Source organism: Pipistrellus hanaki (genome assembly GCF_964339955.1).
Source record: "Pipistrellus hanaki genome assembly, chromosome: 1".
NCBI classification, from domain to species: Eukaryota; Metazoa; Chordata; class Mammalia; order Chiroptera; family Vespertilionidae; genus Pipistrellus; species Pipistrellus hanaki.
Genome location: NC_140503.1, coordinates 123,383,528 through 123,400,358, shown reverse-complemented (window position 1 = coordinate 123,400,358; position 16,831 = coordinate 123,383,528). Strand labels below are relative to the sequence as shown.

General features: G+C 38.3%; 1 protein-coding gene across 1 annotated transcript in view; it reads right to left on the bottom strand.

The window, feature by feature from the left end:
* Positions 1-782: 782 nt before the first annotated feature.
* SPAG6 (sperm associated antigen 6) overlaps positions 783-16,831 on the bottom strand; it is a gene marked incomplete at both ends in the record, with an annotated part of 57,107 nt that continues 41,058 nt past the window's right edge. Inside the window, 11 exon segments of the mRNA XM_084865358.1 lie at positions 783-791; positions 3,992-4,183; positions 8,117-8,185; positions 8,189-8,196; positions 8,199-8,250; positions 9,398-9,436; positions 9,438-9,541; positions 9,544-9,574; positions 10,466-10,470; positions 10,473-10,646; positions 10,649-10,669. Coding sequence (XP_084721484.1) covers positions 783-791; positions 3,992-4,183; positions 8,117-8,185; positions 8,189-8,196; positions 8,199-8,250; positions 9,398-9,436; positions 9,438-9,541; positions 9,544-9,574; positions 10,466-10,470; positions 10,473-10,646; positions 10,649-10,669 — 704 coding nt within the window.

Here is a 16,831-nt window from a genome sequence, read left to right as displayed (position 1 = left end):
CACAATATGCCACATGTATGATTCTATTTAAATTAAATGTCTGAAAGAGACAAATACAGAAAGACAGAAAGTAAATTAATAGTTACCTCAGGCTAAATAGGGAAGATAAAGAGCGATGGGAGGTGATAAAAATTTTCTAAAATTAGATTATTAGATTGCAGTATGGTTGCAAAATTCTGAATATCTAAAAGCCAATGAATTGTACACTTTAAATAAATATATATATATATATATATATATATATATATATATATATATTTCAATCAAACTGCTAAAAATTAAAGGGCCAACCATCATGATAAGAACACAATAAAACAAATATTATCTTAGAGATAGTTTTATAACTAAGGTGATAGAATGAACTTATTCAAATGCCAAAATTAACATGGAACATTTTAATAGGATGCTTCTAAATGAAAATGAAATTACCTGAATATTTTAAAAAATATATAGGAAATCCTATTAAATAAAAGATGTATTTTTTCAATTTTTAATCAGGTATTTGATATAATATAGGCACAGGCAGATAGTAAGGTTATGTAAAAATATACAAGAAATTTCAAAGGACTACTCATTGGTTCTCTTAGATCAGAACCAATTAGAGAGTGCTTAAGAAGTTGACATGCCTTTGGCACAAAACAAACTTCAACATCGCCTTATAATTTGAAAGTTGTAAATGAGAAATACTATTAGACAGTTCCTGAAGCTCTTGGTTGCATTTTCCCCTCCTGAGATAGTGTGAAATCAACAAGCTTGGACTCTCATCCAACAACTGATAGAATCTAAGAGACCTGGAGGAAGAGAAAAAAAAAGATGATTAAGTCCCTACATTAAGAAAATATTTGAATGGATTTAAAGCCTTAGAAGATTGTTAATAGGACAATGATTAATATAATTTAATTTAACACCCAGTGTATTTCTTTAAAGTAATTATGGTATCAAATGTAGACAGAAGAAACCTTAATTTTTATTAGTTAACCTAAATGTTTTCCTAAAACCACCTTTGTTAAAATAAAACCCAATAAAATTATCTTACTTTTACTCCAGTGATATTTATACATCATAATACCATAATCATTAAAAAACAAGTTATATAAACTTGTAGTACCGTATATAAGAAGTATACAATGCGGGATAAGGACACATATGTAATACCTTAATACAGAAAGAAAAAAAAAAAAGAAGTATACAAGGTGGGCAAAAGTTGGTTTTCAGTAGTGGATATGTGAAACAGAGTTTATTCTTGTTAATTGTTCTTTGTTAATTATTTATTATTTATTTATTTGTATTACAACTATAATACAAATTTTGTCCACCCCTGTATAGTGCTACCTAAAAGACCATTTGCAAGGGTTTTTCAGCTATAATTACTATTGATTCTACTATTAATTATTCATGCTCTAATTCAAGTATTCCTTTATTCCCAAAATTTACAGGAAAATAAATGTTGCTAAGTTGAGGAATGTAAAGTGATAGAGACTTTTTTAGGATAGTCATAATGGATCTGCTGATAATATAGAAGTTGAATAAAACTACTGTTATAGCCTGGGCAGCACAGGTTATGCCTATAGAGACCCTGCAGAAGAGGCCACAGTCATTGGACCAGAGGTAAGGGCCCGGAGGGTGTAAAGTGAGGAAGAGGGAAGAGGAAAGAAGGGGAATTTGGGGAATGGGAAGGGAAGCGGGAGAAAGGAAAAACAGTAATTATAGTGATTTAAAGAAATTTGAGGCCAAAAGAGAAATATGTATATAAGTTAAAAATACATATATGTAAATAAGCTGTCCTGAACAACTCAAAACTGAAAATGGAGTTGTGATTTCTTAACCAGAAAGTCAAAAAGTCACAGGATTTGTTAAATTGGAAAAGGCCTTAGCACATTTTCAGTCTTACTCTTCCTACCTAGCATTGTTAGGGAATGCACTCAACATCAGAGAAATATAAGAGAAGCTCCAAATCCAGAAAGTCTTAAAAAAAAACAAAAACATGTTAATCTTAGAAATCAACTTCACTCAATGAATATGTAGAGAAATAACAGCTAATATATGTAAATTCACTTTTATAAAATGTATAAATTGTAAAATTTTAAATTTATAAATATGCATTATCTAATAAAAGAGTAATATGCAAATTGACCATACCTCTACTACACCCACAAGCCACGCTCACCAACCATGTCCACCAGCCAATCAGAGTATGTAAATTAATCCCAACCAAGATGGCTGCAGCCTCAGAGAGCAGGAGGGAGGCTTGGGTTTCTCTGGCAATGGAAGAAACCAAGCTTTCCGCCTGCCCTCACTGGCCTAGGCCTCTACTCAAGGCTACAAAGTTTCAATTATAGAAGGTAAATAAATTCCAGATACCAGGGCCTTGGCTTGGGTCGCCAGGGGGCGTGGCTGGCCTATAAACCACCACAAGCCCCTCACTCAGGTCGTCCCATGCCCTAAGGGAACCCCCACCCTGATCTGGGACACCCTTCAGAGAAAACCAGCTGGCCCTTACCCGTACACCAGGCCTCTATCCTATCTGATAAAAGCGTAATATGCAGATTGACCATCACTCCAACACACAAGATCAAGATAGCTGCTCCCATGTGGTCAAAGATCCTGTCCCATGTGAACACAAGATGGCTACCACAAGATGGCCAGCAGGATAGGGCAGTTGAGAGGGACCATGCCTGCAAGGGAGGGTAGTTGTGGGTGATCAGGCAAGCAAGGGAGGGCAGTTGGGGGCAATCAACCCTGCAAGGGAGGGCAGTTAGAGGGTGACCAGGCTGGCAGAGGAGGGAAGTTGGGGGCAAACAGGCTGGCAGGAGAGCAGTTAGACATCAATCAGGCTGGCATGGGAGTGGTTAGGGGGTGATCAGGCTGGCAGGCAGAAGTGGTTAGGGGCAATCAGGAAGGCAGGCAGGCAAGCAGTTGGGAGCCAGCAATCCTCAAGGGGTCCCAGATTGGAGAGGGTGCAGGAGTGGGTGCAGGCTGGACTGAGGGATACCACCACTCCCTCCCCCACCCCCAAGCATGAATTTCATGCACCAGGCCTCTAGTAAATTAATAATTACATAAATGGTTCACTATAATATATAACTGTCAGAGTCCCTGAACTATACAGTTCTAATAAACTGCCTGCCTCATTGTATCATTTAAAGTTGTTTCAACAAGTGTGTTTTTTTACTTGTTAATTTATTGATTTAATTTATATTTAAATATTATTTAAATTACTATTGTTAATTTTATTTTGAACTATTGTCATTTCTGTGTACTGCAATCCAAGTCAATTCTAAAAACTATTTTCAAAAAGTTACATGTTTCCCTAATAATGTAGTGTGCTGGAAAACATTTTCTTTCTTTGAAATTCCATAATTAACCCATCCTACTTTATATTCATGTTCTGTGAATCATTTTAGTAGCTAATAATATTTTTTTCAGAAAGCTGGAGTTTTTTTAATGAATATTTCAAAATGTTTAATTTGATGAATACTATGGACATTTTTCTTTTAAAATACAAATTAAAGACATTAAAGGGAGAGAGAAACACACCCTCTACTGGGCATGTGCCCTGAGGGGAATCAAATCTTGACTTCCTGGTTCATAAGTTGCCACTAAACCACTGAGCCACATCGGCCAGGGCTGGGCTGAATTTTTAATGTAAGATGGACTAAAGTTGTCTGCATTCAATTCTAACTTCAAAATCCTATTATTCTTCAATTCATATTTTATAAGAAAAGTCAGCAGAAATGTAGAAGGCAACAACCAGACATTCATTTTATAAATAACTTTGCATCTGCAGAGCTCTTTCTTTAAAACATGTCACTGATTTTCAGAGACAAGGGCAATCCATTTTCAATGAAGACTCCCCTCAGTTCTTCTGATAAATTTGTATTTCTTGACTCATAACAGCAAAATTGTCCATAATGAAAATTAAGACATTTTAAATTACATATTCAGTCAAAATCTAACAAATTTTCACGAAACAGAAGAATTAAGCACTTACTTTTACTTGAAGATCCTCAGAGCTTTCTGATGACATATACAAAGAAAGCAGCACTGGCAGAGTGTGTGCGACTGCGACGGCCCGTGTGTGCTCTGGAGTGTGTCTCCCGATCTGTGCTATGGCGCAGGCCATGGCAGCCCTAACGTGATCTTCTGGTTCTTCTGACAAGCAGACTGACAACGGGGGCACACCCTGCAGGGTTGATCAAAAGAGCAAGTGTTATGAATCCAGTGCAGGAGTAAATATAATAGTCTCCCGTGTCTCCCAAACATTAGAAGAAATCATTTGATCTTGATCCTTTTTTCCTAGATGGTTCAATAAATGAGCACAGCACAGGGGCTATCATATTTCAAGTCAATAAAATGACTAGAACTAATTTGCGATAGTTATCTGTTACAATCCAACTAAAACTGTATCTGCTAGTATTTACTCCCCAAATACAGAAGCATTTAACCAAACAACAGAAGCCACAGATTAGTATGTAGGTAAAACCAGATTCCATGGGACAAATTTTAAATGCTCAGATTTTTTTTTAAAAATATATATTTATTGATTTTTTTACAGAGAGGAAGGGAGAGGGATTGAGAGCTAGAAACATCGACCAGCTGCCTCCTGCACACCCCCTACTGGGGATGTGCCCGCAACCAATGTATTGATACATGCCCTTGACCGGAATCGAACCTGGGACCTTTCAGTCCACAGACCAATGCTCTATCCACTGAGCCAAACCGGTTTCGGCAAATGCTCACATTTTAAAACCTTTTATTTTCCTTTTCTAAAAAGTTAATTTGGAATACTTTAAAATTGCCTTTTCACTAAGTATAATCAATCTGACAACAAAATAGCTACTAGAGATTTGAAATCCAATGAATAATATGAGCCAGAATTCTATTTAAGTAATGTTTAGATAAACTATATTCACTAGAACCTTTCCTAAACTAGTAATTAAATTTCCATTAATCGCCGGGACCGGTTTGGCTCAATGGTAGAGCGTTGGTCTGCAGACTGAAGGGTCCTGGGTTCGATTCCGGTCAAGGGCATGTACCATGGTTGCAGGAACATCCCCAGTAGGGGGTGTGCAAGAGGCAGCTAATCGATGATTCTCTCTCATCGATGTTTCTAGCTCTCTATCCCTCTCTCCTCCTCTCTATGAAAAATCAATAAAATATATTTTTTTTTAAAATAAAAAATAAAATAAATTTCCATTAATCCTGGTCAACTTTTAAGTGATAGTTTTGCCCATTTTAACACGATTGTCAAAATAGAAAGGATTACTTTTGTTACATAGATAGTACATGCTTGTATTTTGCGCTTTAGGATTCAGTTTTATCTAAATAAAACAATTAACTAAAGGGCCTCAAATACATCTGTTTCTATATCTAAGGAAGAATCAAATTGCCAAATCAAATTATAATTCCAGATTCTGTATAGGAATAACTTTCTAACTAATTTGAGACTATCATAATTATCACCTTTTAGTACCACTAAAGTCAAGGTCACATTGCTGTGCTACTATAGCAAAGTCTAAATGATCATATACTCTTTTTTCCCTGTGACTTTAAATTTGGTTATTAAAACCAATTTCCTGAAGATACCCGCCATATTTCTTTACTGACTTCTTTTTTTCCAACTAAAAATCTTTGTCTGCCAATACAAAAGGTCAGACCTGTCTTCAGAATGAGACAACTTTCCAAAAAGTTCATCCTGAGACATATTAAGACTGAAGAAGCAGAAGGAAAAGAGGTCAGCCTCCTCCACCCCACCCTCACTTATTACGAACAGAAACTAGATAAGAAGCAAGAACGTGATTTGAAAATTACAAAGTATTATTTAAATGTGAAGTATTAGTCTTTAGAGTACTATGTTGGACAAAGACACAGAACTGTGCAGTTTGACTCAAACGGCTGCTGCCACCTTCATCTTCAACTGACTGAGCCCAGGTGGGAGAGGCCAGCAGCCCCTCAACAAAGGAGGGGCGCCTCCTGGTCAGTTTGGGAGGAAAACAGGAAGCAAAGCAATTGCTGCTTCTTTCATCATTTTTTCCTTGTATCAGCTTTCTGCCGATCCAAAAAGAACCAAAGATAAAAAATCCCAGTAATATCCCCACAGCGACTCTTCAGAAAGCAGCATTCATGTTCTAGTCACTATCATAGTCTTTGGTAATAGAACAAAAGGAAAAGCGTAGGATAAAAAGTGAGCAAAGCAAAGAATTATCAAGGAATAGGTAGAAAATAAAGATCTGAGGCTCCTTTTAGTCTGAGGATTAGCAAGGGCTAAAAAAAAATCCACACTTCTGTTTAACATACAGCAGCAGGCTTTCTATGCTGATAAGAAACCCACACCCTAGAGGGTTGGTGGAGACACTGTAAGCACACAGCCCTGAAGCGCTCCTCAGGAGATTAACATTTATTCATTCAATCAATATTTTTGAGCACCTACTATGTATCAGGGCTACACTGTCTGGTGGGTTAATACCAAGTTATAAATAGAAATGAGGCCAAATTCCTAGAGCAAGGACACAAAGCATCATTGTCTGACATGTGCTCTGAGTTGCCTTCATCTAAAAAGAGAAATTTAGTTCATGAAGGACAGTGGATAAAAAGCGACGTCCTCGCCGTTGCCATCTCCTCCCAAATGACAGATATGGGGAGAATGATCACTGGGCATATACTTTGTAACAGTTGTCTTTAATCAAAGTATGCTTTACATATTTGTAAATATTTAGTCCTTCAGGATACGAATGCACTGAATATTTCAATACAGGTAATACTAATACTCAGAGGTATGGATATTTTGTAGATATTATCGTGTTTCCCTGAAAATAAGACATCCTCCGAAAATAAGACCTACTTACAGGTTTCCTTCTGAGTGAAATATAAGACATCCCCCTGAAAATAAGGCCCCCCATAGGCTAAACATGAGAGATTTGGTGCAGTGATTCTGAAAGAAATCGAGTCACAAGAAATTCACCAGGAAATTCAGGAATTGGATTGTTATGATGATGTTCCAGAAGATGATGACATGAGTAAATTCTAGAAGATGATAAATGTGTAAATTCTTGATACTGTAGGATTCACAGTTTGACTGGTTTGTGTTACAACTACCGTACTACCGTACCGTGTACAGGTAATAAATTTCCTTTATTTTCATTTAACAATAAATGTGTACCGTATTCTTCTTCATGGAAAAATAAGACATCCCCTGAAAATAAGACCTAGCGCATCTTTGGGAGCAAAAATTCATATAAGACACTGTCTTATTTTCAGGGAAACAGGGTAAATACTGAGTAAAACTTTAAACTGCTTACAAAGTAAACCTCACTTTAAGCATTGCTTTTAGAAACTTACTAATAAGTCTTAAAAACAGGCTGAAAAATTCTTCAGGTTCCTTTCATTCTAGTCAGTTACATTTTATAATCTACTAGTGACCCTATACACAAAATTCATGCACATTAAAAGGGAATTAATTAGAAGAAATATTTTAATATTACTATTTGCCCTTTCTCTATAATAGAAGTGTCAGAGATGAAAGAAAATTAGTAAAATGTATATGAAAATCCTCCTCCTGTCAGAGTCTGGGTCATGCCATGGGAACCAGCGTCAAGTTCCTGCCCACCCACATGTGCCTCAAAATCACACAAGACCCACACAATCACACAAGGCCCCAACCCCATTGATCTAGATCTAGACCCAGCCGGCCCCACCCCTGTCAAGCCCCACCAGATGGGGAGCACAGCCACAGGTCACCTAGTCTGGCGCCAGGGCAAGGTACGTGGCCTGAGGTTCCCCAGCCTGGGTTGGGGCAGAGGCCACACCTTGAGGTCCCCATCAAGCCTCACATGGCAGGGGGCATGGCCTGAGGTCCCCCGTCAAGCCCTGCCAGGCAGGCGGGCACAGCCTGAGGACCCCTGCCCTAGCCCAGCACCACAGCCTCAGGTCCCTGCTGATTGCTCATTAAGGCTTGTTATAAGAACTCGGCCTCCACTGTGGGCACAGCCCTCTTGTTACAGTGTGATAGTCAATTTGCATATTCCCTCTTTATTAGATAGGATGGGAGAGTATTACTATTGTTCTATCTTAGAATATCTCACTGCAATTGCTAGAAGAAAATCAAGTAAGAACAAACCTTGCTAATGATCACAGCCATTGCCAGGTTCTCAGAATGAGCCACCACATAGCCCAGCTTCATCATGCCTTATGTTTTCAAGATCCAATGCAGTCAATCTTGGCGGCAACTCCTCCTGCATTCACTGTCAACTGCTAAAACTAAGGGAAAGAAAAGAAAGCGGGGTAATTGTGACTGTAAAGCATAAGATGATCTTTAAACATGACTTTAATATTGCCAAACATTTTTATTTAGGACCTAAAAACACCTGGTGAAATTTGAAATATGATTTAGTGAAATTATTCTACTTTTTAAAGAAATATACAAGTATAATAATCCTATTCTGAATGTACAAATATACTCCCTGTACGGAGCTTACTCTGTGCTTCAATTTTCATGCAGCTATGGCACAACTTTTATCCCTATTCTAATAGATGTCAAAATTCCTCACCTAGACACTAAGCCTAGGGCTAGTTCATAACTAGCTAACTACTGAAAGCCCCAATCACAATTGTGAGTATGAAGCAGATTACTCACTGAATGCTGAATGACAATGTCAGACTTGAAGTATCCTAGCCTAATTATCCCCTCTTGCGAACAATGGTTACTAGCTATTTACACTTCAAACATAAAAAATCTCAACCAAGAAGTTAGGGTAAATAAAGAATGAGGACTTTAAACTTTAGTGAAATGAAATTGATTAGTCATGATATACACAGGAAAAAGATGCAACTGCAGAATTTACCCTATTCCTTTGGCATCTAAGAACTCAGAGCAGGAACCACCACGTCAGAGCAGCTACTAGAGTAGTCACACTAGGCTGGGGGCCTGGTGGTCTCTCCCACCTGGAACTGGACACCCTCTTACTGATCCCAGCTGACCTAAAACGATAAGAATAGCAAAGGTCTACAGCCCCCACAATCTAGAAATGGAAAGCAGGAAACTATTAGAAACTGAGTTTTCTGTCTCAAACTCCATTGATATAACCCAGAAAGGTTCTCAACAAGGGACACTTTTGTCCCCTGAGACATATTTGGCAACATATGGAGACACTTTTGACTGTCACAGTGAAAAAAGATGTTACTGGAAGGGGCCAAGGATGCTGCTAAACATCCACCCTACAGTGTGCAGGACAGTCCCCCACAACAAGGAATTATATAGTCCGAATGTGCACAGTGCTCGCCATGAGACGCCCGGACCCAGCCCAGTCGTGTGGCACAGCACCTGGGCCTCGTATACAAACTGATGTTTAACTTTACAATGAGAACTAACTAATATTATTGTGTTTAAAAAGCTTTTTATTTTTATCGTGGCTGTATGTTGTACAATCTTTTTAATTAAAAACAGAAACATTTTTCTTCACATATTCATCTTTGTCCTGCAGGCAGGTAGGTACAAATGGAAAAACCTCTACTTCAGCCACCATTTCGGCCAGACCCACAGACTATTTTGCAACCTGAGAGTGGAAAGGACCTGAGGCTGTCAAGCAAAAACCGAAATAAAGCAAAGCATCAATAGAGTCCACTGCACAGATCAGATATAATTTAAATAGCTTAATATAGTCAAATTCCTTTAAAAGAAGGAAAAACAATTACATATGTAACATCACTTAAGATTTCTGAGTTTTGAGACATTCTTATCCTAATCTTATACCTAAATACTGAATTTCTTAAATTCCCTATTTTCCAAATTAAATGTTTTAGTTTTCTGTGGACTATTTAAATTTCTATCACAGATGATCAAAGAATGTGACTCTGAGTAAATAGTATTACTTAATTATGTAATACTTCAATTGTTAATTTACAATACATGTGACAATATAGTACAAAAAAGATCAGGCAGAACGAACATCTTATTTTTGTCATGATGCTGTAACATTTCAAAGAACTTTCCATATATGCTTAGTTAACATTAACAATTTTAAAACTTATAGGATATAACAAATTATTAGCATACAAAAGTATAATTGGTGACTATTAACTGAAAATCAGATTTTTAAAAATCTATAAACAAAAAGACAAACACAAATATGACAATTTTCATAAGAAATTTAAATATAATTAGTGGTGAGCTAGAAAACCTTTAGATGACTTCCCACTCTGATTGAGATTCAATCATTAATTTTGATTCCTTATTTTAACAATTAATGTTAGTACTAATGCTATTTCTAATTTTTAGCATTGCACATATTTTCCCCAGGCATGTCTTTATTATATAATCCTTACAGCATAATTTCCACAAGACTAAATACATAATATAATCACATCTATTTTCAATAATAATTTATAAATTATTTTTGAAAATATATTTAACCATACACATTTTCTATTAGATTAACAGAAATCTGTTTTTTAACTTGTTTTTAAATACCTTTATTTAGCAGCAGGGTTCAGAATCATCTGGGCTAAGTGAGCAATAGCTCCTGCATCCACTACTGTCAGTGCTAACTTGGGAGAATGCTTTGAAATATCACTGAGGTCCGAAGCAGCAATCCTTTTCAAAGCAATTTCTGGCTCCTGGATACAAAGTACTAACAGAGGAACTGCTCCACATCCACCACAGCTTGTGACAGTTCTGTGGGTCCAAGAAAAGTAATTAAGTGAGTATGGGTGACTGACCCTTGTGCAAGCCATTTTTCTCCCTGACAGATACAGCAAAGAAAAAAAGGGGAGGGTACTTCACTGTCTTGACATCTGCATTTCAAATCAGCCTTCCTGGTTGCATAAACCATGTGGACCAATCCTGAGCTGAAAAGAATGCAGGTCAATAGATGGACCTCCATTTACATGAACACATTTGAGGTAGATTAGGCTGAAATGGCTTGTTATTTTTTTTTTTTTAAGAGAGTAAGCAGATGTCAGCTGTTTAAGCTCTGACAATTCTGCACTTCTTGATATGCATGGTTTACAATAACAGAAAATTAAAGTACCAAAAATTTACTAACCACACTAATTAGGCAGTATTTTGCACTATTTACATGAGTAAACATTAACATGAATCTTGTGCTAATAATGTCGAGTTTTAAATTCCATTCATCTTATAGTATTTTTAAAAGAGTTTTTAAAAATATTACATAAAATAAAAAGCTGCATTTTTATTGTACATATAAAAACAGTTTTAAAATGAGATCTATGACTAAGTAGCATACTTTAATATATATAAATATTGATGTTAAGATATTTATCTTAACCATTTTACTTGCCAGAAACAAACATCTTTTGAATTTACACATTGATTTACTTGTGTGTCCAAGAATAACAGCTATAAAAATAACACATTTTAAATTTTAGATAATGAGAGAAAGGCAGACCCATATAATATGTATGTAAAAAAAAATCTTTTGAGATGTATAAAGCACAATACATACTTACAATATTCTACTTTCATTGTATTCGTGGCCTCCCTTACTTAATCACAGATACCCATATCTATAATCTCTTTTTTTCAAATAATGTTCTGATTTTTCCACATTTTTAGTGCCCTGACAATTTATGTCTTAACTAGAGGCCTGGTGCATGAAAATTTATGCAATGGAGGGAGGGTCCCTCATCCTGGCCTGCGCCCACTCATAGTCTGGGAGCCTTCATGGTTGGGAGGCAACCTGTCGATCAGGGGAAGGCAATGCCCCATCACACCTCTGCTGCTGCCACTGCTGGCAGCGCAAGCCTTGGCTGGCCCTGGGTACCTGAGCCTCAAGTGGCCCTGGGTGGGTTGGCAGCTGCCATCCAAGGATTTCCTGAGCCTCAGGCTGGCCCTGGATGGCTGAGCAGCCACCATCTGAGGCTTGCTTGCCCTCTAGCTGGCCCTGGGCAGCTGGGGGGCTGAAAGGACTGGGGACTCCGGAAGCAGGCACAAAAAGTGGCCGGGCCCTCCTGAAGGCGGGCCTGGCCTTGTCGAGCATCTGCCGCCCCTGCAGGGCTCAGAGGAGTGGGCATTGCCATCTTGTGGCTGTGGGCACTGCCATCTTTGAGGACGTGGCAGTCAATTAGCATATTCCCTCCTTATTGGCTGTGAGCGCTGCCATCTTTGCAACAGTGTTAAGGTCAATTAGCATATTCCCTCTTTATTAGATAGGATAGCCATACTATCATTCAGCATATCACTTAAGATCTTCAAAAAATATATGGTGCTTAATTTTTCAAAAGATGGGTACTATCTATCACATTTTCTAAAAGGAAACAATGTTAGAAAATACAGGTTAGTATCCAATATTTGTTTTTCTTAAGTTATTACAATTATCTTAGAAGTCCAAATATTGTATAAAGCATTCATTCTTTCATTAAACAAGTATTAAGGGAAGGTCATTATGTGCCAAATGCTTTCAATGCTAGTGTAGATGACAGACTTCTACAAATTAACACTACATTGATTAGCAAATATGTTTCAATTTTTAAAATCTAGTGTGAAACATGAAATACAATGAGAAGTCAATATATAATATCAAGAACCAGAAGCAGATAAGAGGAAAATGTTTCTTTAAAAAAAAGTTTTTAAAAACTTTTTAAAGCTACAACAAACTGAAATATCAACCTAGTACAGGAACATTCCCCAGAAGTATCTCTGTGATTCTGCTGCAATGGCATAAAGACCAATAAGATAGCAGGTGAAACAGGTGATCACTGTTTCTCTCTTCCCCCCGCCTAGAGAAAATGAAAATAAACATAAAGTGTAATATTATATGTAATTTCTAGATATAATTTTCATATTTTATGTTAATTATTAACATGTTAATTCAATTTCATCTAAATTTTACAGTTGTTGTAATACCAGCTTTATTTTATATATTTGAGGGCACCTAAGATATATATATAATGGGCTGAACATTTGTTTCAAGAGGGTATAAGGATTTGTTCATCTATTTATGTATTTTCACTTTTATACATAGTTTCTAAGAGTCAAGAAAATGCAGTAGACTACAACTGTTTAAAAGTACTATTAATAAAATTTAAGGTTCTTTAAAAAAAATCCATTATCTTTGTAATCCCCACACATTTTATTTTTTTTTAAATGTATTGATTTTAGAGAGAGAAATATCAATTTGTTCCACTTATTTATGCATTCATTGGTCAATTCTGTATGTGCCCTGACCAGGAATCATACCTATAACCTTGGTGTATCGAGATAACACTCTAACCAACTCAGCTACCCAGCCAGGGCTATCCTTTTCTTTCTTTTTTAATCCTCATCCAAGGACATGCATGGAGAGAGGAAAGGAACTAGAGAGAGATCGATGTGAGAAAGAAACATTGATCAGCTGCCCTCAGTATGCTCCCCAACTCAGGGTCAAACCCATAACCCAGATATGTGCCCCGAGTGGGAATCTAACTGGCAACTCTTTGGTGCACCAGAAGACGCTCAACCAACTGAGCCACTCTGGCCGGGCCTTATCCTTTTCTTAAATAACAAAATGCCATATCGTCTTTTACCTGAACTATATAAAGTTAATAAAAAGGCAAACTATGTTCTTTTAATTTGTTACCCAATTTCATCCTACACTGTCCTCTGTTCTCTCCAGAGTAGTGATGTTACATGTGGGGAAAACTGGTATATCATTGAAGAAAGATTTATCATGAAAGTAAGGAAGCATTCAATGACCTGTTTGGGGCTAGTGATTTTGTACTTGTGATTTCCTATAATTTACATCTCCAAATTTAGACAATTCTACAAAACTGCTATCTGCAAAATGCCCACCCTACTATACCACAGGCTTTTCCAACCTGCCTCCTATCACTACTCTTTCTTCTATGGCATATCTTTCTCCTCTTTCTCACTATCGCTGCCTCTGGCATTTCGGTGCCAGTGACTGTTGATGTCTACCCCACAGCCTTTGTCAGTCAAGGCATGGGCTTATGAACCAATAGTGGCCAATGGGACCTGAATAGAAATCGGCTAACAGCATCTGTAAGAAGTTTTCCTCAGTCATAAACAGAGATACACAGGAGGAAACACTGCCTCTTTGCTGAACATGAACATGTCTACTAATAACATCTGGAACTCCTCCATCCATCTTGCAACTATAATGAAAGAAATGACCAATATGCCGAGGATGGCTGAGTACAACAATGAAAAACACCTGGGTCCTTCATGACACTGTTCAGCTGCATAACCAAACTTGGAGCTGCCCTGATTCTGAACTTTTGTCATGTGCAATAAAAAATGTCCTTATTGTTTGAGCCAATTGTAGTTGATAATTCTGTAACTTACAGCCAAAAGCATCCTCATGTAATTTTGTCTTGTTTTGTATTTAGTGTAAGTGCATATTTTCCTCTCTTCCTTTAGTCCCTGAGTGTTTGTTAAGTGCTTACTATGTGCTAGAAACTTAACCAGATGTTGAGGAAGCAGAATAATAGAGTAAAACATTATCTGTTCTAGAAGACTCTGCCAAGTGCTCAGAAAAAAAAAGCAGTGACCCAATAAATTTATCTTTCATATCTGAAAATATCTCAGCCTCATTTTAAATTTTAAGTGAATCTTCAAAAAGTATTTTTTTAAATCCTCACACAAGAATATGTTTGATATGTTTTACAAATTTCAGAGAAAAGGGGAAGAGAGGGAGGAAGATAAAGAGAAACATTGATGTATGAGAGAAGCATCATGCAGTTGCCTCCTGTATGTTCGTTCCCCTACCAGGAATTGAACCCACAACCTAAGTTGTGCCCTTGCTGGAAATTGCACTGGCAACCTTTTGGTGCTCAGAATAACGCTCCAACCAACTAAGCCATGCCAGCCAGGGAAAAAAAATATTAATTTTTAAAAATTGCATCTTCTGCCTAGCCAGAGTGGTTGAGCATCGACCTATGAACCAGAGATCAGTGTTCAATTCCTAATCAGAGCATATGCCTGGGTTGTGGGCTTGCTCCCAGCGTGGAGCATGCAGGAGGCAGCCAATTAATGATTCTCTCTCATCGATGTTTTTATCTCTCTCTCCCTCTCTCTTCTTCTCTGAAATCAATAAAAATATATTTTTAAAAAATTTAAATTACACCTTCTATTGTACAATAACAACTGACATAGTCATATATTATTAATAACAAACAAGATTAGTAGTAGTTATGCAAAGAAAAATGCAGAGAGAAAAAAGCTATATGTTATATCGACATACTACAATATTTACACTGGGTTGATGGTATTATTGGGAATGTATTTTTCTTCTCTATTTGCCAAATTTTCTTCAATGTAATTACATATTTCTTTTCCTTTAATTGATTTTTGAGGAGAGAGAGAGATTGAGAAACATTGACATGAGAATGAAACATCAATGGGCCTCTGCACATGCACCAACCAAGGATGGGACCTCAGTGAAAATCAAACCAGCAACCTTTCAGTGAGTGCACTCAATAACACATAACAACTGAGCCCACTGAACAGAGCTGATTATATATATACTAGAGGCCCACTGCATGAAATTTGGGTACGGGTGGTGGGGGGAATGGAGGTGGGGTAGGATCCCTCAGCCCAACCTGCACCCTCTCCAATCCAGGACCCCTCTGGGGATGTCCACTGCCTGTGTAGGCCCGGTGGGATTGGGCCTAAACTGGTAGTTGGACATCCTCAAAATCTGGGACCGCTGGTTCCTAATCGCTCACCTGCCTGCCTGATCACCCTTAACCACTCTGCCTTCCTGCCTGATTGCCCCTAACCCCTCTGCCTGCCTGCCTGATCACTCCTAATTGCCTCTGCCTGTCTGCCTGATTGCTCCTAATCACTTCTGCCTGCCTGCCTGATCACCCCTAACTGCTCCCCTGCTGGCCTGGTTGCCCCCAACTGCCCTCCCCTACTGACCTGATTGCCCCTAACTGCCTCTGCCTCAGCCCCCACCACCATGGCTTTGTCTGGAAGGAAGTTGGACATCTGAAAGATGGTCGATCGACCCAGTCTAATTAGCATATTACCCTTTTTTTTAGTATAGATTATATAGGATAAGATTGCTTAAATGGGGGTAAGCCTTTTTCAGCAGGAGATGCTCTTGTCAGACAAGAATATATAATCCCTATTATCTGGACTAATAGCCAGTCATATGCACTATACTGCCAAACCAGTCATTAAAAATTGAACCACTTTCTTACACTTACACCAAAGAGCTGTTGCCCTTAAAACCCCTCCTCAGCCCCCACCTTAGGGTCTGCCTTCACAGTTCACCCAGATTAGGTTCTGACTAGTCCGTTTCTATGCCAGTTAGTGTCAAAAGCTCTGCCTCCTAGGTAGCTATTGGCTGCTGACAGTTCACCCAAATTTGGTTCTGATTGGTCAGTTTCTATGCCAGTTAGTGTCAAAAGCTCTGCCTCTTAGGTAGCTATTGGCTGCTCACAGTTCACCCAGATTTGGTTCTGATTGGTCAGTTTCTATGCTAGTCAGTGTCTCTGGATCTCTCTCCAGGCCTGATCCACAGCCTCCATGGCAGCTGCTAATCAGGCCCTGCCCCTCTCTCTGTCTCTGGGCCTTGCCAGCAACCACTGCAGCTGTGAATCAGGCCCTGCCTCTCTCTCCAGGCTTGATCCATAACCACTACAACAGCAGTGAGGTCATTAAGCCTTTGGCCCAGCCCCGACCACCCTCCCACCACCACCCTACCCACCTCCCGGCCACCAGCCTAGCTGTGATAGGAGCCTGAGGGCCACAGGGGAGGGACTGAGAGGTGCTCCTGGTGACAAATCATCCATCTGTCATTTAGGTCATGACAGACCCTGGCCTTTTATAATATGGATGTTCTTACAAGCTAATATCTTTTTAAAGTAT